This window comes from Aspergillus niger (genome assembly GCF_000002855.4).
Source record: "Aspergillus niger supercontig An16".
Lineage (NCBI taxonomy): Eukaryota > Fungi > Ascomycota > Eurotiomycetes > Eurotiales > Aspergillaceae > Aspergillus > Aspergillus niger.
In genome coordinates this window covers 650,963-676,442 of record NT_166531.1, presented here as the reverse complement: position 1 = coordinate 676,442, position 25,480 = coordinate 650,963, and the positions used below count along the sequence as shown (strand labels likewise).

The 25,480-nt window shown below is 50.2% G+C and overlaps 9 protein-coding genes across 9 annotated transcripts; 5 read left to right on the top strand and 4 right to left on the bottom strand.

Annotated features, from left to right (window-relative positions):
• Window positions 1-165: 165 nt before the first annotated feature.
• On the top strand, window positions 166-1,482 carry An16g03080 (hypothetical protein; the record flags this gene model as incomplete). Its single annotated transcript, XM_001397583.3, has 2 exons — window positions 166-183; window positions 340-1,482. The coding sequence occupies 2 exons, from the start codon at window positions 166-168 to the stop codon at window positions 1,480-1,482; spliced, it is 1,161 nt and encodes a 386-aa protein (XP_001397620.3).
• A 297-nt stretch (window positions 1,483-1,779) lies between these two features.
• Window positions 1,780-2,434, bottom strand: An16g03070 (uncharacterized protein; the record flags this gene model as incomplete). Its single annotated transcript, XM_001397582.3, has 2 exons — window positions 1,780-2,036; window positions 2,101-2,434. The coding sequence occupies 2 exons, from the start codon at window positions 2,432-2,434 to the stop codon at window positions 1,780-1,782; spliced, it is 591 nt and encodes a 196-aa protein (XP_001397619.1).
• Window positions 2,435-2,912: 478 nt separating this feature from the next.
• On the top strand, window positions 2,913-9,721 carry An16g03060 (uncharacterized protein; the record flags this gene model as incomplete). Its single annotated transcript, XM_059745018.1, has 3 exons — window positions 2,913-3,520; window positions 3,653-3,717; window positions 3,768-9,721. 3 exons carry the CDS (start codon window positions 2,913-2,915, stop codon window positions 9,719-9,721), a joined length of 6,627 nt encoding a protein of 2,208 aa, XP_059605612.1.
• Window positions 9,722-10,774: 1,053 nt separating this feature from the next.
• An16g03050 (uncharacterized protein) lies at window positions 10,775-12,202 on the top strand (the record flags this gene model as incomplete). Its single annotated transcript, XM_003188887.2, has 4 exons — window positions 10,775-10,954; window positions 11,048-11,138; window positions 11,212-11,542; window positions 11,611-12,202. The coding sequence occupies 4 exons, from the start codon at window positions 10,775-10,777 to the stop codon at window positions 12,200-12,202; spliced, it is 1,194 nt and encodes a 397-aa protein (XP_003188935.1).
• Window positions 12,203-13,056: 854 nt separating this feature from the next.
• On the bottom strand, window positions 13,057-14,719 carry An16g03040 (uncharacterized protein; the record flags this gene model as incomplete). Its single annotated transcript, XM_059745015.1, has 6 exons — window positions 13,057-13,179; window positions 13,255-13,525; window positions 13,609-14,112; window positions 14,368-14,421; window positions 14,583-14,623; window positions 14,714-14,719. The coding sequence occupies 6 exons, from the start codon at window positions 14,717-14,719 to the stop codon at window positions 13,057-13,059; spliced, it is 999 nt and encodes a 332-aa protein (XP_059605611.1).
• A 599-nt stretch (window positions 14,720-15,318) lies between these two features.
• Window positions 15,319-17,271, bottom strand: An16g03030 (uncharacterized protein; the record flags this gene model as incomplete). The annotated part of the gene is made up of 3 exons (XM_059745014.1): window positions 15,319-16,692; window positions 16,748-16,965; window positions 17,007-17,271. 3 exons carry the CDS (start codon window positions 17,269-17,271, stop codon window positions 15,319-15,321), a joined length of 1,857 nt encoding a protein of 618 aa, XP_059605610.1.
• A 418-nt stretch (window positions 17,272-17,689) lies between these two features.
• Window positions 17,690-21,479, top strand: An16g03020 (uncharacterized protein; the record flags this gene model as incomplete). Its single annotated transcript, XM_001397577.1, has 3 exons — window positions 17,690-18,280; window positions 18,328-21,179; window positions 21,248-21,479. The coding sequence occupies 3 exons, from the start codon at window positions 17,690-17,692 to the stop codon at window positions 21,477-21,479; spliced, it is 3,675 nt and encodes a 1,224-aa protein (XP_001397614.1).
• A 1,010-nt stretch (window positions 21,480-22,489) lies between these two features.
• On the bottom strand, window positions 22,490-23,991 carry An16g03010 (uncharacterized protein; the record flags this gene model as incomplete). Its single annotated transcript, XM_001397576.3, has 4 exons — window positions 22,490-22,711; window positions 22,768-23,218; window positions 23,284-23,616; window positions 23,693-23,991. The coding sequence occupies 4 exons, from the start codon at window positions 23,989-23,991 to the stop codon at window positions 22,490-22,492; spliced, it is 1,305 nt and encodes a 434-aa protein (XP_001397613.1).
• A 508-nt stretch (window positions 23,992-24,499) lies between these two features.
• On the top strand, window positions 24,500-25,175 carry An16g03000 (uncharacterized protein; the record flags this gene model as incomplete). Its single annotated transcript, XM_001397575.1, has 4 exons — window positions 24,500-24,560; window positions 24,719-24,914; window positions 24,996-25,056; window positions 25,122-25,175. 4 exons carry the CDS (start codon window positions 24,500-24,502, stop codon window positions 25,173-25,175), a joined length of 372 nt encoding a protein of 123 aa, XP_001397612.1.
• Window positions 25,176-25,480: the final 305 nt, after the last annotated feature.

Sequence of the window (25,480 nt, the reverse complement as noted above, 5' to 3'; positions counted from 1 at the left end):
TTGATGGGTTTTCTTTATTATTCTTGCCAACCATGTTCTGTTTTCTCCTTGACGACTTGATGGGCTGGGTATTTTGTAAATTATTCGATTGAGGCCTGTGTCGTGCTAAAATTTGTGTGTAGTTCTTGCTGCCAATTTGATATGGCTTTTTGGTTCTAGACTTATATGACATGGCAATTGGCTGTATGCGAGAAAGTACCAGTAGTCTAGAGGACTTCTACAGTAACCACCAAGTACTAGTAGCTATTTGCAAACCAAGGAACTAACCGTGTCCTGGATATATAATCCGACCCAACAGCGGAGGAATCCTAGCTAACTACTAAGTTAAGCAAATTACAGGGGCGACCATGCTTATTCACCGGGCGGAGGAAGGGGCCGACGACCACCCAGACCAGCTTCCCCCTCTTAACCCCCCCAGCGAGGATCCAACCGCATTGCGCTTTCCCTTCGTTCAGCCACTCCTACGGCTATATATCATGGCCCAAGCATCAGTGCTCTCCGCATTTACTTGGTTATAATGGCTTCGTTTATGACTCTGGTCCAGATACTAAGAAGCTAGCCTATTATTTAGCGCACACTTTCTGTGTCATTCTTTACCATAGCCGGCGCGGTCGATGTGATGCCCCCACCTTCGCAATGAATCCCAGCCCCGCGATGATGCCAACTACCCTGCCGACGATGTCCTCTGAATCGCCTAAGCGTAAGCGAGCATCGTCCGAAGAATCTGACTACTGCAGTCCTTCTGCTTCACCTACATCAAGCGGCTCAATCCCAAACCCTCAGGAATCCAGGATCCGGGACGCAGAGGACTGGGGTCGATACAGCCCGCGAGCGCTAGTCGCTGGTCGCTTGGGGCGATTGGCTATCCGCGGGGATCAACTTTCTACGTCACCAGTGCCGTATGGAGTAGACCAGGGCATAGTCGCACATACTGCACAGTCGGGGAACTGGTCTACCTCAGACGATGATTTCCATGAGCCTCACGCCTTATCCGAAGCGAACTCTTCGATGGAGATCAGTCCCAGCCCAGAGGAACAGTCAGAGTTTGCGGAAGCTACCCAATCTCCTGACATTGCTAGAACCGGATCACCATCTCCCAGGAAGAGACGATCGACACCCAGCCCTCGCAAGAAGAAGCTCCCTACGACTTCCTCCAAGATGCGCAGCCGCAGTGCGTCACCCCCTCTTATGACCGATACAGCTGAGAGCCCACTTACATGGCATGACTCGGAAATTACGGGTCACAACCCGACTGACCCTACTGATGATGGATATGGCTTGAATGGAATTGGCTTCAAACCGACGGCGGCAATGGCCTGGGCTAGGTCAGAGAGGAGAAAGAAACAAGTCGCAGATTGGAGGAGCCGTGAAGCCAGAGAGGCGCGCGAAAAGCGACGAGAACGCCGAGATGGTGCCGACTTTGAGAGGATACGGTCTATCCAATCTGGCGCCATTCAGAAAAGGGTCAAGTTTGACGTCTAGATGCGGGTTTCACATAAGTATGCATATGCGTATGAACCTCCTTCTCTCGAGACACACTTTCTATCCTCAACGATATCTCTAACACTTCCGGCGTTCATTTGTTATTGTGGTTTAATGAAACGGGCGTTGGATTGAAATTATCGACACGAGACATGACATCACAACTTCAAGGTTGGATAGGGCAGCAGCCCCTAACATAGAGAGGAATATGTACTTTTGCAACCAGCCCACTTTATACATAGTACTATACAATGAGATTCCATCCAACTCCAGTACTCCATGCGATGCACAAAAAGCCTACCAAAACTTGTAGTTCGATAGGTTGGTCCAGCTCTTCCGTTTCCTTTCCTCCTCTGCCAAACGTGCGGCTTCCTCGATCTTCTGTTCCTTCTCACGTTGTTTCTTGTCTTTGAGCGCCTTCATCAACTCCACTGCCTGTTTCATACCGTCTAATTCCTCCACGCGACGCCGCTGGCAGAATTCGTGGGCTGCAAGCGCTGTAATAGCGAAAGCACCGACGGCCCAGTTACAGGCGGTCCACATAGAGCGCAGTCCTAAAATTCATCCAATTCATCAGCTACCGTGTATTATACTGGATATATTATTAGGATATCCTACCTCCAACCACGCCCCTAATGCCGCCTACACCGAATCCGGCCCCGATTCCGAGCAGCAGCGAGTCACGCGCACACGGCGCTTTATGGAAACTCATGGCATTATCGAGAGACATTGTTTTCATAGCCTCAGTGACCGTGATTTCTTTAGCCTTTTGTCCAGACTTGGTGGTCGCTGTAGGCAGCATATTCACGGGCTCTTCGGGGTTTCCGAAGGCATCCCACAGCTTCCCGACCTGCGACTTGGGAAACTCATGCTTCGGCTTGCGGACACCCTGCTGCTCAGGCTCCCTCACTTCCTGAGTAGGGGTAGTTGGGTCCCGCGCATCGTCGGCCATTATGTGAGATCCAATTGTGGGTTTGAGATACCTCGGCGTCGCTCTATGTCCAATCTATGCCTTATGCGGGCATTTTCTCTACCGGGTAACTATGCGTGGTATACGGATCAACCTTTTATCCGGTACCTCCCCGGTCAGCCAGCAGAAACGGATAATTTCCCCGAGAGGCCCGCGATCATCCAATGACTACGCGTAAAGTAGAAAACGCGAACGCGTCGGAATGGCGTAGGGCAAATCTGGGCTCCGCAACATGCAAGTGGATCAACGACCAATTCAGTTACATTGGAGCGCGCTCAATTGTGTCTGTCAAGAGACGCCCAATTCACAAAGTTAAGAAACTAATATTCACCAAAAGTCAACTATGCGCAGCTTTGTCCTGTGTTAATTACACCATTGCCTTTCCATGTTACGCCTAACTCCCCATCGTCTTGCTCTGCAGTGATCTTCAGCCCCGGCCAGTGGGCGCGTCGCCGTCGCAATGCCTTCAAGAAAACCCAGCAAGTTTGGGAACAAATTCCGGTCGAGCGCGGCCTCCTTTAATCCCAAAAGAACGAAGACAATCGAGTTTTCGTCGCTCCGATCCACCGAGGCAACCTCTCAAGATGAGAAATTCGAGGCGATCCGGCTGGCCAACAGCATCGATGAATCCTTGGGTTTCCCCCGTTATGAGTCCGGCGAAAAGCGAGTTGGATGGCTCATCAACATGCACAGCACCTCCATAGAAGATCCAAACGTCCCCGGAGGACGCGCCGGCGTGGATTATTACTTTCTCGAAGACGGAGGTGGAAGTTTCAAGGCGACTGTCGAATACGACCCATATTTCTTAATTGCTGTGAAGAAGGGCCGTGAAACTGAGGTTGAGGATTGGTGTCGGAGAACGTTCGAAGGGCTCATCAAGAAGGTATTGCGGGTGGAGAAAGAGGACCTCAAGCTGCCAAACCATCTGCTTGGGTACAAACGGACCTTTCTCCAGCTCAACTTTGCGAGTGTGAGCCATTTATTGGAGGTTCGCAAAACACTACTTCCTCTGGCGGAGAAGAACAAGAAAAACGTAAATGTGATGGATACTTATATGGAGATCTCTAGGTATGTTTATTTATGTGGGGTTCTTTCCGGGGAGCTCGGGCTAACTGAGGTCTATAGCGCAAATGCTGGGTTTGATCTCTTTGATGATGAACTTATTAATGAATCACGATCTAATGCTACTATGAATGCGAGCGATTTCATTATTGATATTCGAGAATATGATGTTCCGTATCATGTTCGAGTCTCCATTGACAAAGGTATGTGCCCGCACCACATGTAGTATCTTCGGTTCGCTAACGGCTTCAAGACATTCGAATAGGAAAATGGTATACAGTAGAGGCAAAGCATGGCGTCATCTCATTGACATGTATAGAAGAACGACTCACGCGAGCCGACCCTGTCGTTCTAGCATTCGATATCGAGACAACCAAGCTACCGCTAAAATTTCCCGACTCCGTGATTGACCAAATCATGATGATATCCTACATGATCGACGGGCAAGGATTCCTGATTACCAACCGTGAGATCGTATCCGAAGACATCAATGACTTCGAATACACGCCCAAGCCAGAGTACAGTGGACCTTTCATGATCTTCAACGAACCCGACGAACGCGGCGTTCTAGAGCGATTCTTCGAACATATCAAGGAAGCGAAGCCTACTGTTATTGCTACCTATAACGGTGATTTTTTCGATTGGCCTTTCGTGGAAGCTAGGGCTAGCGTTCTCGGCATCGACATGTACAGGGAGATCGGTTTCCGCAAGAACAGCGAGGACATCTACCAAAGTGACCACTGCGTTCACATGGATTGCTTCGCCTGGGTGAATCGTGATAGTTATTTGCCCCAGGGAAGTCGTGGTCTAAAAGCTGTTACAGTCGCAAAGCTTGGATATGATCCCGATGAACTCGACCCCGAGCTAATGACTCCATACGCAAGCGAACGCCCTCAGACCCTGGCAGAATATTCCGTTTCCGATGCCGTCGCAACATACTACCTCTACATGAAATATGTCCATCCTTTCATCTTCTCGCTGTGTACAATTCTTCCTATTAACCCCGACGACACGCTGAGAAAGGGCACTGGAACTCTATGTGAGATGCTGCTCATGGTGCAGGCGTATCAAGGAAACATCGTCCTGCCGAACAAGCACAAAGACCCCCCGGAATCCTTCTATGAAGGACATCTACTCGAATCAGAAACTTATGTCGGAGGACACGTCGAGAGTATCGAAGCCGGCGTGTTTCGAAGTGACATCCCTGTTACGTTCAACGTGCAACCTGCTGCGATAGACGAGCTCCTCCGGGATCTGGATGCGGCCTTGAAGTTCAGTATCGAAGTAGAAGAGAAGAAATCAATGGACGATGTTACAAACTACGAGGAAGTCAAGAAGCAGATTGCAGACAAGTTGATTGACCTCAAAGAGAGGCCACACAGGGATGAAGTGCCGTTCATCTATCACTTGGACGTTGCATCTATGTATCCGAACATCATGATCACCAATCGACTGCAACCTGACTCCATGATTCAAGAGTCGAACTGTGCCGCTTGTGACTTCAATCGACCTGGAAAGACATGCGATAGGCGACTACCATGGGCCTGGAGAGGTGAATTCCTTCCGGCTAAGCGCGACGAATACAATATGATTCGCCAAGCGGTTGCCAACGAACGGTTCCCTGGAAAGCACAAGAATAGCCCGATGAGGTCCTTCGGTGATATGAGCATCGAAGAACAGGCCGGCATCATCAAAAAGCGACTTCAGGACTACAGCAAAAAGATTTACCACAAGATTCATGACAGTAAAACAATGGTCAGGGAGGCCATCATTTGTCAGCGAGAGAACCCATTTTATGTCGACACTGTCCGCAGTTTCCGTGACCGAAGATACGATTTCAAGGGCAAGCAGAAGGTCTGGAAAGGCAAGACCGATGCTCTCAAATCTTCAGGCGCATCAGCTGCGGAGGTGGAAGAGGCCAAAAAGATGATCGTCCTCTATGATTCCTTACAGCTTGCCCACAAAGTCATTCTTAACAGTTTCTATGGTTATGTCATGAGAAAGGGATCTCGATGGTATTCTATGGAAATGGCTGGTGTTACGTGCCTGACAGGTGCTCGCATCATTCAGATGGCAAGAGAACTAGTTGAACGCATTGGGCGACCTCTGGAACTCGACACTGACGGTATCTGGTGTATGTTGCCAGGCTCCTTCCCGGAGAACTTTTCTTTCACCTTGAAAAACGGCAAGAAGCTGGGTATCTCATATCCTTGTGTCATGCTGAACCACCTCGTCCACGGAAGCTACACAAATCATCAGTACCAGACTCTGGTCGACCAAGCCACGTTCAGATACGAGCAAAACAGTGAGAACTCTATCTTCTTCGAAGTTGATGGTCCATACAAAGCTATGATCTTGCCAACCTCTAAGGAGGAGGATAAGAACTTGAAGAAACGTTATGCAGTTTTCAACCATGACGGCTCGCTGGCGGAACTGAAGGGTTTCGAGGTCAAACGTCGTGGAGAGCTGAAACTGATCAAGATTTTCCAAACACAAATCTTCCGTTTCTTCCTGGAAGGCACTACTCTTACTGAGACGTATGCTGCAGTGGCCAAGGTAGCTGACCGATGGTTGGATGTACTTTACGAACACGGTGCAACTTTGGCCGACGAGGAACTTATCGATCTCATTTCGGAGAACAGGAGCATGACAAAGACACTTGAAGAATATGGAAATCAGAAGTCAACGTCTATCACAACTGCACGGCGTCTGGCAGAGTTCTTGGGTGAGCAGATGGTGAAGGACAAGGGCTTGAACTGCAAATACATCATTTCATCCAAACCACGAAATACGCCTGTCACTGAACGAGCCATTCCGGTGGCGATCTTCTCTGCTGAGGAAAACGTGAAGCGTTTTTTCTTGCGCAAGTGGCTTAAAGATGACCCTGGCGATATGGATCCTCGTACTGTGATCGACTGGGACTACTATCTTGAGCGCCTGGGCTCCGTTGTGCAGAAGCTCATTACTATCCCCGCTGCGTTACAGAAGATCCGTAACCCGGTTCCTCGCGTCGCTCACCCCGACTGGCTGCAACGGCGGATCAATACCAAGGATGATAGGTTTAAGCAAACGAAGATGACAGACATGTTCATCAAGTCCGATAAGCCGGAGAAGAATCCATTGACAGACATCTCGACGAATATTCTCGACCATCGCGTCCAGCATACAGGTGATCTGGATGAAGCCATTGCCAACTCTACACAGAAGCTCAAGCCATCATCCGAGACTAAGGTCTCCCAAAAGCGAAAACATCCGGAAGGTCTATCGAAAACCTCTCTTGATCCTTTCGCCACCCTTCCCGCGCAGATGCCGTCGATGGCGGATGACTATGTTGGCTTCCTGAAGTACCAGAAGCAGAAGTGGAAGATACAGAAACAAGCCCGAATCCGTCGCCGCCAACTTTTCGGTGAAAGAGCGAACGCAGGTGGCGACTCCTTGAGCAATCTTTTCAGAAACCAGGCCGAATTGCTGTACATCAACACCTGGCAGATTTTGCAGCTTTCCGAGACAGGAAGGCCTGGCATTGTGCGAGCATTTGTTCTCATCGACCGAAAGATTCATGCTCTCACTGTCAAAGTGCCTCGGCAAATTTATGTTAATCTTAAACAGGATTCCCTTCCTGATGTTGACGTGCCGGACTGCGAGGTTGAAAAGGTCACTCACACGTTGCCCAACGGGCATCCTTCGGTCCATCTATTCAAGTTAACATTGTCGGAAGAGACTTATCTTCGCGAAGCGGAGAAGATCGATGTTCTTTTTCAGCACCCTAGCGTTGAGGGTGTTTACGAGAAGAACATCCCTCTCAACATCCGAGCAGTTCTGAAGCTGGGTAGCATTTGTACGTTTGATGAGGAACAGCGAGGTGTTCTCGGAGAAGGCTTGGACCGCGGCTTTGACCTTTCGACCCTATGCCGCACGACCACAGAGCAACCGTATCTCCTTGACTCGCCACTCGCCTTCCATTATCTCTATCATGTCGCATCTGGGGACAGGCAGATTTTTGCCCTTTTCTCCAGCACAAAGAACGAGGCACATGTTGTGATCCTGAACCGCACGCGGGATGTTCAGGGTCTTCCGAATCTCGACAAGATCTACTCTGAACTCCTCGCGCGTAGAATGCAAACCATGGAAGGAGACCAGTCACAGGCTGCTTTCGAATATCAGGAGAAGATCCATTTCAGGACCACGCAAGTGACTACTAGGAGAAAGGCCCACCTGGAGGTTGGAGACCTGATTAAGAAGTTCAAGTCCGAAGAGACCATGCCTGCCGTTATGGTCATCCAGTCACAACAAAGGAAGCGCCTGTGCCATGACATTCCAATCCTTCGAGAGTACCCTACACTGCCGGTCAAACCTGAAGTGTCAGATATGGATCTCCCACCTCTGGGATGGCAGTCTTTCATTGCCAGGCGCCTGGTCACTCACTATCTCTATCTCTCTGCTTGGGTGCAGCACCTCACATTGCTCGCTAGATACGGTGACGTTCCTCTTTGCAACTTGGAGAACGATGACCCTCGCTTCCTCATTGATATCTCGTATGCAAGACGGCTCCAACAGAACAACGTTGTGCTCTGGTGGTCTTCAAACCCACGGCCTGATCATGCGGGGTATGAAAAGGACGATATCTCTGGTCCTCTTGAGAAGGTCTCTATGCCATCAGTGAATGTTCCAAGCGCGTATACCACGGTATGCATTGAGTTGGAAGTTCGCAACCTGGCAATCAACACAATCCTGACATCGTCCATCATCAATGAGATGGAGGGTGCAGATACGCTTCTGGCTTCGTCCGGTCAGTCTGCAGACCCTAACGGAGGCGGTGTCTTGTATTCCGAGAAGGCATTTGCCTCAGCCGGCGCGGTTGTGTTGCGTGAAATGGTTAAACACTGGTGGACCGAGGCTTGTGACGGAAACAGCATGGCCGATATCATGGTACAGCACTTGATTCGATGGGTAGAGAGCCCAGTTTCATGTCTCTATGATCGGTCTTTGCATCACTACGTGCGTATGCTGTCACGAAAATCGTTCCAACGCCTGATGGCTGAATTCAGGCGCGTTGGGTCAAATGTCATTTTTGCAAGCTCCACTCGTCTCTTGCTCCAGACCTCAAAGACGGAGGTGGGCAATGCCTATGCATACAGTCAGTACGTGCTCAAGTCCATCCGAGCCAATCCGTCGTTCCATTTCATCGATCTCGAAATCAAGGAGTATTGGGACTATCTGCTTTGGTACGACGAGTACAACTACGGTGGCAAAGGTTGCCAAGAAGTCGTCGAGTCTGATGAGCAGGAGTTGGAAACAGTCATGCACTGGCAGCTCAATCGTACATTGCCCACACCCATGCAGACTATTTTCCATGACTGGGTTGTGGAGTATATCGAACTCATGCACGGCCTCAAACGGCCGGATACAAACGACTCTACGCCACGATTGACGCAAATCCCAATTGGACGTCCTAGTGACGAGGATAGCCAGGAAGTTTCGGCTGCCCTTGCAGAAAAATTTTCAAAGCCATTAAAGAAGCAAATCACTGGCCTCATTCGCCGGCAGCGCGACGAGCTCCTTCACCCGGAGTTAGCCTCTGATTACATCTTTCCTGTCCTCCCTGGGGTATTGTCGGACCCTAATGAAGAGAAGCGCAATCCTGTGTTAGAACTTGTGAAACTACTCATGCAAGTCCTTAGCCTGTCGAAGATCACCACCATGGAGACGCGGTTACTGCGTCGTGAGCTGCTAGCTCTTTTCGAGGTACGAGAATTCAGCAAGGAAGGCCGCTTCGAGAATCCCGGCGCAAGTCTCAAGATTCCAGAACTTACCTGCGGCTCTTGCTGCCTGATCCGAGATCTAGATTTGTGTCGGGATGAAGATGTACTCCCCGAGCCCGGAGTTGACGCCAGCAAGACCTCGACCAAGCCATGGCGCTGTCCGTTCTGCCAAACTGAATACGACCGGTTGGCACAGGAAGAGATCTTGATTGGTCAAATCCAGGGGTACATTGTCGGGTGGCAGACACAGGACCTGAAGTGCTCGAAATGTGGAACGCTCAAGGTCAGTGATTTCATGGAGCACTGCTCTTGCAGTGGAGTGTGGGTGGAAACGATGGATCGGAAGGAGATTGAGAGGAAGCTGCACATCTTGAACAGCGTGGCCAAGTTCCACGGACTCAAGTTGTTGGAGAGCGTTGTGGGAGAAGTTCTTGCACAGATGTGAACATGTGGTTGTTCTTGCATGATTGCTTGTCATTTGAGCGTTGATGGTTGGCGGCGATACCCGCGGTAACTCTTCTACACTTCGGTTTCGGTATATACATGCGGCCGGGGCAACATTGGATAGGCGTTGCGGAAGGGATTGAATCCATTTGAATGGCGTAAATAGCATTTTTATTACCTTGCCTCCCTTCAATACATAGTGTATGCATAATAGTACCTGGTCCGTTGCTAAGAAACTCATATAGACGAGGATGTAGTAGTGCCGGTGCCTGGCCCGAGTCTCTTCTGTGGACTGTCCAATATGTCGGAAATACATCCCGGCCCCTCCACGTAGGCTCTTGACTTAGAAAGCACATATATTTACCTTTGGAAGGGTTCTGAGTCTGTTGTTTACTTCCGTAGTGGTTGTGGGTAATAATAAGTCCCTAAGCTCAATTTATATCGCAAGTCAATGATCCATCTATTAATATATGAGACAAAGTGCACACGATCCATGGATGATTCTTCGATTAGCACCTCGGCACGTGTGTGGCAGGCGCACCGCAATCCGATCTGTCACCCCAACTTACTTTCCTTCAACACGCCGATCTCCATCGATTTGATTTTCCGCATTCCACCAGAAGACAGCATTGCTGACAGCTTGTTTCTCTGTTCTGGATCCCAGGAGCATCATCCTCAGCTGGTTTGAAAACCCCCCACTCCAACAGCGTCCGCCCAACGGCGTCTGCACCGAAACCCCGCAGTCGGACTCCACCACATCGTCCCATTGCGACGAAACAACCGGTCCTTTATTCTGGCTATCTCCCTGGCACGTTTCACTTCGCCTGTGAACCCGTCACGCTTCCTGCAGGTATGTAAGCCGACTTTTGATTGGACTTGGCTTATTGGTTCAAGATCCGCTATCTTGTCTATCCATCTACTGACCGCGGGGCTGAAGACGCAGGCCCGAACCACCCTTATCCGTCTGCCTTGAACCCGGACCCTATCGACAGTCCACCCTTACCTCTCCACCCCTGAAACAGAACTCCGTCGCCTTCGGGAATTTCAATCATAAATGGCGTCGCAACCGCAAGCAGGTCAACGGCCTAAAGTCCAGCCCTGCCGATACAAGACTGGAAAGACCCTGGGAGCCGGCTCCTACTCGGTCGTCAAGGAATGTGTGCACATTGACACCGGCCGCTACTATGCGGCGAAGGTGATCAACAAGCGCTTGATGGCAGGACGTGAGCACATGGTACTTCTTCACCCAGGGGATCTAGCTGTGGCTGGCGAAACTCAGGATAAACCAGGAAGGCTAATGATAAGGATTGTGGGGTTATCGTGATAGGTTCGAAATGAGATCGCGGTGCTGAAAAGGGTGTCGATGGGACATCAGAACATATTGACCCTGGTCGATTATTTCGAGACTATGAACAACTGTATGTGTATCACCGGTGTGGAGTCTTGATATGAAAGTCGTCGAAGGCTAACTGTCCTTTCGCAATTTGACAGTGTATCTGGTTACCGATCTTGCGCTTGGTGGCGAGCTATTCGATCGCATTTGCCGTAAGGGCAGTTACTACGAATCCGACGCTGCGGACCTCATTCGTGCCATTCTTTCCGCTGTGGCATACTTGCACGACCACGGGATCGTGCATCGGGATCTGAAGCCAGAGAATCTTCTTTTCCGCACCCCAGAGGATAATGCGGATCTACTGATCGCAGACTTTGGCTTGTCGAGAATTATGGACGAGGAGCAGTTCCATGTTCTTACAACGACGTGCGGCACACCGGGATACATGGCTCCCGAGATCTTCAAGAAGAGTGGTCATGGAAAGCCAGTGTACGTTCCTCTGCCTTGACATTCTGCCAGCGCGAGTACTGTTTCTAATACTAACGACCACCCAACAGAGACATCTGGGCCATTGGTGTCATCACCTATTTCTTGCTATGCGGCTACACCCCCTTTGACCGCGACTCCAACCTGGAAGAGATGCAGGCCATCCTTGCAGCAGATTACTCCTTCACACCCATCGAGTACTGGCGCGGTGTTTCCCACGACGCACGGGACTTCATCAAGCGTTGCCTAACCATCGACCCTAGCGCTCGAATGACGGCTCACGATGCCTTGCAACACGCCTGGGTCAACCCGCCCTACGACACATCCGCAGACAAGTTCGGCTCCGGCGAAGATCTCCTCCCCACCGTCAAGAAGAACTTCAACGCTCGCCGCACCCTCCACAAGGCCATCGATACCGTTCGCGCCATCAACAAGCTTCGCGAAGGCGGCGGCCTAATGATGGACGGTATGATGAGCGTCGACCCCAAGCCCGAACGAGTCAACGGCAACGACGTCATCGAAGAACGACGCGACCACGATGGAGATATGGAAATCGATGGTCGTGCCAATGCTCGTGGTCAGACAGAAGAGCAGATCCGCGCTCAGGAGCGGAAAGTCCAAGAAATGGTCGCAGGCCTGTGGAGTCGGACTGGAAAGAAATAAAGGATGGTAATAAGTATATATCGTATCATTATTTTCCTGGGATCATTTATACCAAGCTTAAGCTTATATACCTTTTGTTCCCCTTCACACTGTCACCACTTCCTTATCTTGATATCTGTAAACCCTTGATGGGAATAAATTTTTTCTGATCATTATCTGGTGTGGCTTTTGTGGCAAAAGAAACATATTTCGGTCTCGGTTCTATCCTCTTTCATACGTACTAGTAACTATAGCATACGATACGATGTAATAGATATCGATACTTCTATATTAGACGTATATACGCGGGTTAAGATGAAGTATAACTGGATTTATAGATCAGGTGATTGGAGGAAAGGGTGGAAAGATATGATAGTATGATAGTATGGTGCAACTTAGATGTTGGAATTGTTTCTTCCCTCCCCCCCTTTCTTTTTGAGTTGGTGGAGGGAAGGGGAGAGGTTAGTTTAGCCTGATAGGCTTGTTCTTTTTGCACTCACGAGGTCTACGTACTAGATTGTAAGGTGTGGGTATGCACCGGTTTTGCTGTTTAAACGTTTCTTGTATAAACAATGTGTTCGGAGTTATGGTGCAGTGTATTTGTGGCTCGGAATGTTGTAGGAAGTAATAAAAATATATAATCTAACGTTGGAATGGGCGTTATAGCAAAACGAGGAGGCTTTCCCGAAAGATGGAGTTGTCCCGATTAGTATGTCCTTATAAACGGATTGTGTAGTACGTTGGATGTCTGTTTACATGACATGTGGTAGATATGTCCCAAATGCATAAAATAACCAAAGAATAAAACGCCTCTCGTCTCACTGACGCCATCGCATCATTAAACATCCAGGTTGAATGGGATCATTGGTTGGCTGTCAGCTCAAGAGCTGCTGGCTCCCATCGTCCAGCGAGAGGACCCACTGCCGCCATTCTTGCCATTCCGCATAGCTGCTGCTGGCCTTGAGGCCCTGATACTTGACGGCTCGGAAATCGGAGACCTGCTCCCATGGCTTGGTTGCGCCGGCAGTCCCATGACCAGCATTGCTGCTGCCTCGCAAAAACCGTCTCGCCACGCTCTCGGAAGGCCCATCCCAGCCTGCTTTGTGCATCAGGCTGTTGACGGTCTCTTCTTTAGTCCATCCTTGCTCGACCGCGACATCAGGGAGGTAGGTTGCGCCATAGCGTCTGCCGCGATGAATGAAGGAGATGCGAAGGCCATGCACCCCAAGGATCCAGTCCAGAGCGTTGGTGCATGGCTCGAAAGACCCGAGAAGTGTCAATGAGCAAGAGAGAGAGGGCAGAAGAGACTCCGGGATCGGGGAAAACCGAGTATCATCAAATGCGCTGTGGGCGGTTAGCATGCGCGAGCCTTGCCAAGGTGTAGGTGGAAGGCCCGGTCTCATGGATGGTGAAAGGGATATACGTACGACGTGAGAGCGTAAGATTTCAGGCCCTCGGCAAGCTCCTGCGCCTCAAATGTGCCAATGCAACCCCGGAGTGACTTGTGACCGTGTTTCGAAACGGTATTCCATGTTACAAAGAGAGGATATTTGTCTTCTCTCGGCTTGCCACCGGCCGTGTCCGAGGAGGAGCTGGGTGTCGTGACTGTGGTTGAGCTTGACAAGACAGATTGCGATGAGTTGGTAGACGCAAGGGATTGTGTTGTAGAAGAGCTCGAGCCAGACTGAAGTCGGCTGACTCGGGGCACTTTGATCTTCTGAGAGCGACTGCTCTTTCCAGAAAGCGGCGCGGTGTTCTCGTCCTCGTCTACAAATTGCGAATCGTCGTCCTCATCTAACGCGGCGAGCTTTTTATACTGTTCGTGCTGTTCCCAGAGCTCTTCCACAGACGCAAGACTGATGGGTTCCCTGCGCCTATAGGAGGCAGCAAGGGTCTCGAAACAGTAGTAACATTGAGCCGGGGTGGCCATTCTTTAAATCCAGATGTATATTTGCTTAAAAGAAAGAATCACGATGTCAGGTCTCCCAATGAGTATGTATAGAAACAGCGACGGTGATCTTGATCTGTTCGTCACAGCCTAGGGGTTCTGTCTCGAGGCAAACACCCGGTTGCTCCGCTTGACCGGGGGAATCCGGCACCAGAAGGCTACTTGCAGCACAACAGGTACGACGGGACCTGAGATGAGATGGACTGGATCTTAACTAAAGAAACCAGCAGCAACGTACAGTCCAGTGCCAGGGATCCGCCCAGAAGGTGAGAGTCCACGGAAAAGGCAGCAACTGAGAGAGGCAAAGCAGGGAGGGGAAGAAAGAGGGGAAGAAAGCCCAACGAGGGGAAGTACGAGCCAGGCCGGCCGATAACGCCGCCACGTGATCGACACGGGGCTTATCGGCTTGTCTGCAGACTCTTATCGGGGCTTATCACGGGGGACCAAGCATACAGCATCATGATGATGGTGATGGCTACATCAGGAGGTAACAACTACTAGTAGTAGTAGTTATGACATTAGTTTTTGCATAAAGTGTTAGACACTAGTATGGTTGTGAAATAAGTATATAATCTTCTTTGTACGTTCATTATTCACTAGTAGTACCTAATTATGCACAAAGTGTCTCGTATATATATTACGCGGCGTTCGGACTAGGAGACCCAATCTTCATTTAAGTTGTCTTCAGATCATCATGATACTAGGATATGATACCCCATTAGGTCTAGGATTCTGATATATTTCATCACAATCGATATACGGTCGATACAGCTCCATGGAAGCAGCCAGTCCCAGAGAAAATGAGGAGCGGTTTCTCGAAGATTTTCCAATGGTCATCTCTCCCCGGTCAGTGTGGGCATGCACTTCCAGGTAGAAAATATTCAGGTCGCAATAGACCTTTCTCTTTGCACATCGACTGAGCCTTCATTATAGACGTGTTGGCAGTCTGAAGTATATATAGGGCTCAATCCGAGCTCCTGGCAGCAAGTCTTTGACTCCCATAGGCCGCAAGCATAGAACAGCGGCAGCGAATCACCTGACCTCTTGTCTATCCGACAGAGGTATGCAAGGTCATATCGTCTGGTGACGAGCCATTGATGGCCTGAATGTTAGCGACTGGCTATACATCATATTTTCGTTGACAGTCAACCCGGGACAATGTTGATACTCGTCATTCATAGTCGCAGTGTCAGCGATGACGATCGTCTTTGGGCATAGCTAGATTCATCATAGAAAGCATATTTCCTGCAGGGCCAGCCGCGCCACATTGGCCCTGAAGACTTTCAAGAAGGTTTTTTGCGAAGTTGATGTCAATGTCGTCCTCATCCAGTTCAGGTAGATCATCGTCTTCCGCTTCACCTGACTTGGTATCAGCCAAAGCCTGCTTGTCACCGGCTGTCTTGGGCTTGCGATTGAGGTCGAGCACTCCCGTGCCTTTCAATTCTGCCTCCATTTGCTTCGAAAGTTCCTTAATCTGCTCGGTGTCATCCTCGGATTCGCTATCCAGTTCCTCCACTCGCCCCCGCGGCTTCGAAGGCCGAGACGAGCCCGGCAGGCCAGAGCCGCCTGATGGCATTCCCATCATTTCCTTCATCATCCTCGAAAATTCCTCTTCATCAAACGAAGCCTCTTTATCTTCACCATCACTGCTCATCTCATCCTCATCCTCATCCTCATCCTCATTGTCAGTATCAGTGCCATAGTCATCGAAGAATTCTGCTCCTTCGAAGCCAGCCGAATCATCATTCAGGAACTTCTCGAATTGCGCCACAATACGCTGAAGATTTTCTTGCGCGTTCGCATCACCAAAGGTACCCTCGGCGAGCGGTCTACCGTCTTTGTCTTTCCCCTTGCCTTTGAGCTCCCGATCTAAGTCTTCAAAGCTGATGTCGAGCCATTTCTCGTCATCTTGCCGCTTGTCCCAGGCTTCGATGTCTTTGTCCGTGGGCAGTTGTTCATCACCAGTATCCAGGTCTTCCAAAATAAGCTTCATTTCCCTGACTGCTGTCTTGTCTTGATTTTGAGGATCCGTGAGAAGCATCTCAAATCCACAAGCCAATTTCATGCCTATCTCGGCCCGATCATATGCTTTCTGATCATCTGTTGTGGGTAGTTTATCGTTCCATGACTTCGGTACTGGAAAGTCCTGGCTTTTGAGTTGAGCATATCCAACCCGCGTGAAGCGGACGCTCACGGTGACGAAATCTTCAGGCTTGAAGATGAAGCTGTCGGCATCCTTGGATCGAAGAGGTCGCAGTGCAATCGGGTCGCGCAGATAGAAGGCTTCGACAGCGGCAGAGATATATGCGGGCTTCTGATGAAGTAGGAAGGCAATTTTGCGAGGGATGGTCACGAACGCGGAGTGAAGGTTTTCGTTGATCTGTTGGGGATAGTTACGCAAGCGGTAGAACGCCTCCTCCTGAATCATGGTAGATCTCATAAGACGCCCCGGCTCCTCCATGATGATCTTCTTTGCATCCGACAGCGATATCTTCTCTGTCACTCTATCTTTCTTATCGTTCTTGGGCTTAATTATGACAAGTTGACCTTGGTTAATCCAGACCTGGGAGGAAGTTAGCCTGCGACATAACAGACACTACAACGAATACGCCACTAACTCTGTTATCTGCTACCTCAGGTTCCAGCCAAGCAGGTAGCGTGGCGGCAGCTTCCACCAAAAGGAACTGACCATCACCATCCACAGCTTTCGCCCAGACATTTTTGTGCTTCTTAGTCAACTCGCGCAACAGATATACGATCACCCACTCGTCCTCAATTGAATCTCCGAAGTTGGTGCGGCCATGCAAAGAGGTGACTCCTAGGTATCCGTCAGTGGCTGAAACAAGCAATTAGTATACATGAAAGAACGCGGCGCACCATTATCTTTCGTGATCTCCAGCCGAAAGCTTTCACGTTGCCAGATATAATCCTTTAGAAGGTCTTTTACCAATTCTGCAGAGGTACGTTGCACCTCTACCAATCTCGCACGCGTTTCAGCGACTTCGTCGACCACCGCGGGGGCGGGGCTGGAAGGAATATAGTAAAGAGAATAATCGACGCTATCGTCAGGGATCTCCGGCTTGGGGATGGGGTGGAAAGTCGACTTGAACCACTCCAGGTCCTCCTCGGACATGGGCGCCATGATGCGAATGATCTGCAGCAGGCACACTTCCCTGCCTTGAATGTAGTTTCAGGCTGCTGTGTGCAGCAGTTCAACTCAAACCAACTTCAATAATCAGAAACTGGAAAATAAATTACGGCATGACTTCATACCGGACGAGACGCGGCGAATTGCTTGGCCCGGGCCCCGTGACCCGGGCGCTAGGTCGCGTTGGGCCAGATGTCAACAAGAACGAGGGCTTGAGGCCTCACCGCCCAAAACACGTCCCGTATCGCATCGCATTTCCAGTACTACCTTAGATTGTCAGTCCCCTCCGCCGCGTTCCCCGATTTCCAGTGGTGTTGTCGGCGATGGTTTCCCATTGAATGGCATTCGCACCTTCCCCTACACTGTTCACACCAACCTTCAGCACTATAACCCCGCGTTTTACCCGTCGACCATGGCGTATCCGTACATCGACACGCCGCGCACCGAAGTCGACGGAAACGCGACTTATATGACCGGCTATCGCAGCGTGGGACGACCCAATTTGACAGCACTTGACTCGGTGGAAAATTCGTTTGCTACACCTTCCAAGGATGATGACCTCCTCAAAGGTCTTGGTGACGGTCGAAGGCGGACTTCTGGGAGTTTCAAGATCAACACGCCGCGTGCAGGCGCAGCTTCCAAATCGGCAAGAAGCGCGTTAAATAGTCGACATCAGCTTCCCACAGCAGCGCCTCCCAAGGGTGAATTTACGCCCCTCATGAGGAGTGCCACGAAGAACAATTACTTGCGAAATATGTCTACGACGCGCGGACCAAAGACCCCGGGACATATCGGCAGGAGTTATTTGAGCAATGGCAACACGCCGGGCTTGCCTGGGATGGAAATGACCGACATTGATGAGGAAGACGCGACCGACGATCAGCCCACTCCTATCCCGCAGGTTGCAAGCAGCAGCGTGCAGAGCACACCGCTTCCAGGGTTGTCCAGGAACGGTGGTGTACTCAATGAGGGCAATAATATGACATTGAAGGAACAGGAGAAGGTAAAGATATGGTTTATAGCGTTGGAGAACGTTACTAACAAGTATAGATGATCGATCAATTAGACAAGGATAATTTTGGTCTGAAATTGAAAATTCATTTCTTGCAGGAGCAACTGGAGAAGGCCGGACCCGCCTACAACCAAGCAGCGCTGAAGGAAAACACAGAGCTAAAGGTCTCGAAATTAACGATGCAACGCGACATCTCACGCTACAAGAAGAGCCTCCAACAGGCTGAACGCGACCTCGAATCCTACCGCATACAATTTCAGGAGCTGAGGGAGAAGGCACGGGGAAGACCATCCGATGATACGATACAGCGCGAAATGGATTTGATGCGGGAAGAGATCGAAGCGAGAGACAACCAAATCAGGGAGCTCCAGGAAGATTTGAGGGATGCCAAGGACAGCCAAACTGAAGAAATGGAGAAACTCCGTGACGAAGTTGAAGATCTCGAGGCGTCGGTAAGGGAGCGGGACCGGGTAATCGAGGAACGCGAAGAGGAGATCGAAGAATTGAAGGACAGAGACGGCAAGGAACGCGATGCACTTACTGAGCTGGAATCAGAACTGCAACGTGCGAAAGAGCAGATGGAAGAGTTACAAGAGTCGCTGGATCAGGCGAAGTCGGATGCCAGAGAGGCGAGGGATGCTGCAAGTCAAGCAGTCATGGAGAAGGACCAGGCTCAGAAAGATCTACAGGAGTTGCACGATGAGATGGCAAACAAATCTATCAGTACAAGTGGACTGACGCGTCAGCTGGAGGAGAAGGCCAGTAAGTTGGAGGAGGAACTTCGTGAGCTCCAACAAGAAAACAGCGCATTGAAGAAAGATATCGAAACACGATCCGATCACGAAGCCCGGATTGAGGAGCGATATCGGGAATCCCAGCAACAGATGAACGACAAGGAGCGGAAGCTGCAGGATGAGGCTGCGCAGGCTAGGCGGGAACGAGACTTGACCCAGCAGGAATATGACAGGATCTCTGCCCAGTTGCAGGAAGCGCTCGACGAAGTCCAACGCAAAGCGGACGAGAAAGAACTATTACAAACCCGACACCATGCATTGACGGACGAGTCCGGAAGCCTGCAGCAGGAGCTGGCGAGAGCGCAGTCTAAGATTAAGGAGCTACAACAAACCTTGGAGGAAGAGCATCACCATGCGCTGGATAATACGAATACTGTCCGTACTCACTACAAGGAAGAAGTCGAGAGGCTACAAGAAGAGATTGAGGCTCTCCACCATGAAATCGAAGATAAGGAGGGCCAGTTTGCTCTCGAGCAAGACAGGTGGGAGAGCGCCAGGCGTGCCTTGCAATTGCAGAAGGACAGAGCTGAAGATCAGGCAGCTGGTTTCAAGCGCACGATAGAAAAGCTTGAGCAAGTTGAACATACTCTGTCTGGAAAAGAGATGAAACTACAAGAAGTCATCGATAGCGAGAAGACGCGCCACTTTAACTCAGAGGCTGTTTTGAGCCGGCAGGTCAAAGAACTGAACGACGACCTCACATCAAAACGGGAGATAATCGATGAACAGCGTAATGAAATCCTTTCCCTGAAAGAGGATTTGAGGATTGTTAGACGTTCAGAGGCAGCGCTTCAAGAGAAGATCCAGGCTCTGGAGGACGAGATTGTCGTCTTACAATCGAGCTTGGAGGAAGAACAGGAGTATACCAAGGGCCGAACACAGAAAGGATCTGCAGAACATGACAGTCAAATCCAGAAGCTCATCAACGAGAAACAGAGACTCCGTGATCAGCTGGCTAATGCCCATGTCGAATTACACGATTTGCGGACGTCTGCTGCTGAAATTGAGACAGAACGCGATGAGCTTCAGGTCCAACTGGATCAGGCCCAGAATCAAGTTGACGACACGACGCGTTTCGATAAAGAAAAGGTCGATCTCCGAAAATCCGTTCTACGGCTTGAAGGCGAGGTTAGACGCCTCAAGGAGGACAGATCCTCATTGTTGGAAGCCAAGGAGACGCTAGAAAAGCAGCTGAGCGCCGAGATCGAGCGGGCTGCCCTGGAAGAGAACCGTCTGTCTGCCGAAATCGACCAACTTCACGATAAGCTGCACACGACTTCGGGTGGAAGGGATCGCGAGCTGGCGTTGACAAAGAGTAAGGCGCAACGTTACGAAAGACGCATACAAGAGCTTGAGAACCTCCTTCAGCAGCAGCCACATGCTGAGAACGAACATTCGACTGCAAATGGAGACCTCTCGATGCTTCGTCATAGCCTGGATGAGGCTCGGAAGCGTGAAAAGACGTTGCTTCAGCGCGAAGCCGACCAGAAGTCGTCCGTCCGAAATTACAAAGCACGGCTTGCTGAATTGGAAAGAGAACTGCACGATGCTATGATGAAGAAATACGAATCCCACTCACCGTCCTCTTCACCCTCCAACAAACTCCATGATGAGCTCCGGAATCTACGAAAACAGCTGTCTGAGGCCCACCGAACGCTACGGGAAGTGAAATCGAAGAATCGCGATCTTGAAAGAGCTGCAATGAGAGAAGAAGACCAGCGTGATCTTCATGAGCTACTCAAATCATCCACTCTGGAGGCGGAATCGCTCGCGCTCAAGGTGTCAGAACGAGAGGCCCGTATGAACGAGCTCAAGGCGCAAATGCGCAGGATCCGTGATGAGCGTTCATTCTGTGCTAGAAAGGCTGAATCGGCCTTGAAGGAGCTCGAATCCCTGCAAGAGCGATATGACCATCTCGTGGAGAAGATGGGGACGAAGAGCGAGAGCAGTAAGACAAGACATGAGAAGGAGATTCTCGGTCTGGGCAAGGAAATTATCTGGCTTCGTGCGCGACTGAAGCGTGAGGAGAAGTTCCGCCGTGACCTGGCCTGGAGTAAGGGCTTGATGGAACTTGGCGAGCGTGTTCGGGTTGCCTGGTTAGTCCCCTCATTTCTACGACTACCCTATCTTTATTATCGTTTAACTAACATACTCCCTCCAACAGCAACGAAGCCGATCTCCGCATGATCTCCGACATGGGTGTCAAATCCCGTGACCGTAACAAGACCCGCACTCCCCAGTCCAAGCTGAAGACTGCCGTCTCCATGGTCAGAGCCGTCGTCCGTATGCAACGGATGTGCCAAGACTGGAAGAAGACGAAGAAGCTTGGTGAGGGACTCCGACGGGCAAAGAATGAGGTTCTGAAGAGGCGAGACGCTTCTTACAGCAAAGCCTGATCGCTGCCTTTATATGACCTCTCGAACCGTCTGATGTCGAGCCTCTCTTCCTTCCTTTCCCGCTAAATGGGGTTACCCCCCATTGATTTCCAATGATTTTGCATTTTCTTTTGGCTTTGTTGAGAAGATTCCCCGGCGTTTTTGATGGATCTGTCTTAAGGCGTTGTCCTCTCCTAGGTTGGATTGTGAAAGGAATTGTCGTTGGTATTGTACCTACTACTTTGTTTGTGTAGTTTCTCCCCAGGGATAATGGTTCCCTCACACATATACTCTTTATTTTTAGTATTGTTGGTCTGGGTGGTTAGATTGAATGGTTAATGAGATATGTCTGAACCCAAATTTGAATTCATGGTTGTATACCAGTAGTGGATGTGTTTTCAATATCTGGCCTACAAAAAAATAATGAACTAAGACCACCACAAAGGCCAGTGTATACGCACATAAAGTGAGAATTGAATTTCAACCGACGACGTTCATCCATTCCACACCGAGTCATGTAGTTGAGTAAACAGAAGGAGAAACAAAACAGTGACTTTAGATCAACGCCTCGCCTTGCTGCACAATGATAAAGACATGAGTCTGCCTAACACCGAGATGGAAGGTGTGAGAGAAAACAGGAAAGTCGAAAAGAAATAAAGAAAAGAGAAGAAGTAATGGGGAAAAAAGTCGTAGGGAGCATTTCGAATGGTGTACGTATATGTAGTAAAGCACATGGAAGCGTGTGTGGTCGTGGATTTTCTTTTCTTTCGTTCGTTCGTTCGTTCGTCCCTTCATTCCAATTGAGCGTTTAATATCCATGCATGCCAAATCATGTCGACCGAGTCAATATCGGGAGGGGGAAAAAGGATATCCGAATAATGGGGACGGATGGGAAAGAAAGCTTGACTTTATGAAGCCTGGTTGATTCTATCGGGTCGTGATGAGGCAAACGAGAGGATGATGGATGGACTCGTTTGTCTTCTTCTAAATGTGAGAAGATGGATGTGGTTAAGTTTGGGATGGATCTTGAATTAAGCACCCTCGCTGCCGAATTCCTTGGTCCATTCGGAGTTTCGTTGCAGGTCTTCTTGACTGACGGTTGGTCGGGAGTTACGAACCGCCTTGATGAAGTCTTTCAGGACGAGCGGGGGTTCCAGGAGTTGGTCGGCTTCTACGGTGGTCCATGACATTTCCATTGCGCCTTGGTCGCCCGGTGAGCAGGGGGTTAGCTTTTCGGCACCGTCGAGGATGACCTGGATTTGTGGTTAGTGTTGTCTTCCCTAGGAATATGCATGACTGGAGGGCTTACCTTCTTGTAGTGCGTTGCTGTTTGGATCTTGCGGATTGGCTGCATCAGCGCATCCTGCACAGCAATGCTAATATCGCTACCGGAGTAGCCCTCGCTCATCTCTGCCAGGGTTCGGTAGTCGGCTTGCGTCAACTCGCAGGGCGTGGAGCCGACAGCCAGCATGAACATCTTCATTCGTGCGTTGATATCGGGGAGACTGATGTGGACTCGACGCTGGAATCGACGACGAATGGCTGCATCCAGTTGCCAGGGAATGTTCGTTGCGCCGAGGATCAGAACGCCCTTTGAGTCTTTGCCAACACCGTCCATCTGAACGAGCAATTCCGTCTTGATACGACGAGATGCCTCTGATTCACCTTCGCCACGAGGGCCGCAAAGAGCGTCGACTTCGTCAATGAAGATAATCGCCGGCTTGTTTTCTCGCGCCATGTTGAAGAGCTGCTTCACAAGCCTGTAGAGGCATGTTAGCTCTGGGAACCGACATGTGGCAACATAAGATCACCGATTGATCCATACCTTTCACTCTCACCCATCCACTTCGACACCAAGTCACTACTACTAACACTGAAGAATGTGCTGTTCGCCTCCGTCGCAACAGCCTTGGCGAGATATGACTTTCCCGTACCCGGGGGCCCATACAGCAAGATACCCTTCCACGGTTGGCGCTTCCCCGTAAAGAGGTGTGGGAACTTGATCGGTAGAATGACCGCTTCCTTCAATGCCTCCTTTGCGCTCTCCAGACCGGCAACATCCTCCCACTGCACGTTGGGTTTATCCGACAAGATCGCCCCAGCAAGGGCGGACCGTAGCTTCTTCGAGTCGGCGTCCTCGCCATCTTCGTCCTGGTTTCTAATTCACCAAGGAGTGTTAGCATACAATGCTCTCTGGGCCAAAAGTGATCGGATGCCGGGAGACATGTACATACCCTCCCTTCCCACTTCCTTGCGCCACCTTGCCGTTAGCGCCCACCGCACTCGGCTTTTTTCGATTATCTAGAGTAGCCAGGTGATTCTTGAGTTTCTCCGCACGATCCATGTACTCGCCGGCCTTTGCGCGGATCATCTCCTTGGACTTGGGGTTCTTCTCCCATTTCAGTGCCAGCATGAACAGCTCCAGTGCCGAGTAATACAGCTGATAAGCCTTCTCGTATTCGCCCTCATTGTCGTGCTCGATGGCCTTTTTGACGGTGTCAATCGCCCTCCCTAGGAAGTCGGTATTACTCATGGCTGAAGTGAAAAAGGATCGAAGTATTGTTCACGGAATGATCGTAAGGGGGAGCAAGCAAGCAGGGCTGGCTGGGCTGGTTCAAGGCGGGGAGCGAATGACGACGGAAGCCTGCCTGGTTTCGTCCGGCCGTCTGTACTGTTTGTCTCTGCGGGCGCAAGAAGGGGACTCGATTGCACCGGAACACGGAACAAACAATGACGTATAGGATTGATTCTTACCGAATCTACACCTCTTTCCAAAAGGGGGTTTTAAGTAGGGGTTTAATCAGGAGAGCTCAATCATGTAGGAAGTGCAAGAAGAGAAGATACTTGGGAATGGAGGAATGGCACGAGCAACAGAGAGACACTGGCCGAAAAGGCGGGCAGACGGCCTTGTTTACCGTCTTTGGTTGGTTTTCTGCCGCTCCGCTTCCCATTTTGCCCCTCCGAGATAGATAAACTAATCCCATTTCCCCGACGACCATTCCACCACACCTCATTATCCATAGAGATTATCACACGGCATCATGGCGGACGCACAGAAGCAAATGCAGGCGCTTACGGAAGAGTTCCAGACGTTGCAGACTGGTATGTTGCTATTCTCGACTTGTTTGCTTCCCATTTGAGGGGGGGCATGCAAGCGTCATCTATCTATTCTGTCTCCGTCAACCGGACTATCTTGACATGATGCTATGCGCACCATTACTTGAAAGCATGAAACAAATACTAATACTTGATTGTAATAGAGCTCGACGGTCTAGTCGAAGCGCGCCAGAAGCTCGAATCCCAGCAGCAGGAGAACGTCGGCGTTCAGAAGGAGTTCAATTCCCTTGATGACGAGTCGAACATCTACAAGTTGATCGGACCGGTTCTGCTGAAGCAGGATAAAAATGAGGCTATGATGGCTGTCAATGGACGTCTTGAGTTCATTGAGAAGGAAATGTGCGTATCAGTTACCCTCCTCTCTCCCACCCCTAATTGGGTGTTGAAGTGAGAGCTGTGACTGACATGATCTATCTATAGCAAGCGCATTGAGGGACAGATTCAGGAGAACCAGGACAAGGCTGACAAGAAGCGCGCTGAGGTGAGTTTTATGGTCATTGTAGTAGGCATGCTATCGGTAATCGGGACTGACAATTCGTGATACAGATCGTTCAGTTCCAGACTCAGATGCAACAAGCGGCGGCGGCTGCTTCTGCTTGAAAATAGACGGATCATTGTTACCAGTACTATAGGTAGAAGACACTGGCTATCTTATCACACGATGATAACGAGGAGATATAATTGTTGGTGATGGCGGATGAGAAAGAGCAGCCAAGGTACCTGACCGGTTCAAAGGCGATGATGCACGTCGCCTCGGAGGTCCTGCGAAATAAAGAAGCACCGACAGCAGAGCTACTTTTGGGTGCGATGGCCAATGATGGCCCAGCACAACGAGGTTGAGAGGTTCTATATACCCTTGTTAATGATCGTTGCGTTCAGAAGACTATATGGGTGCGTAGTCAATC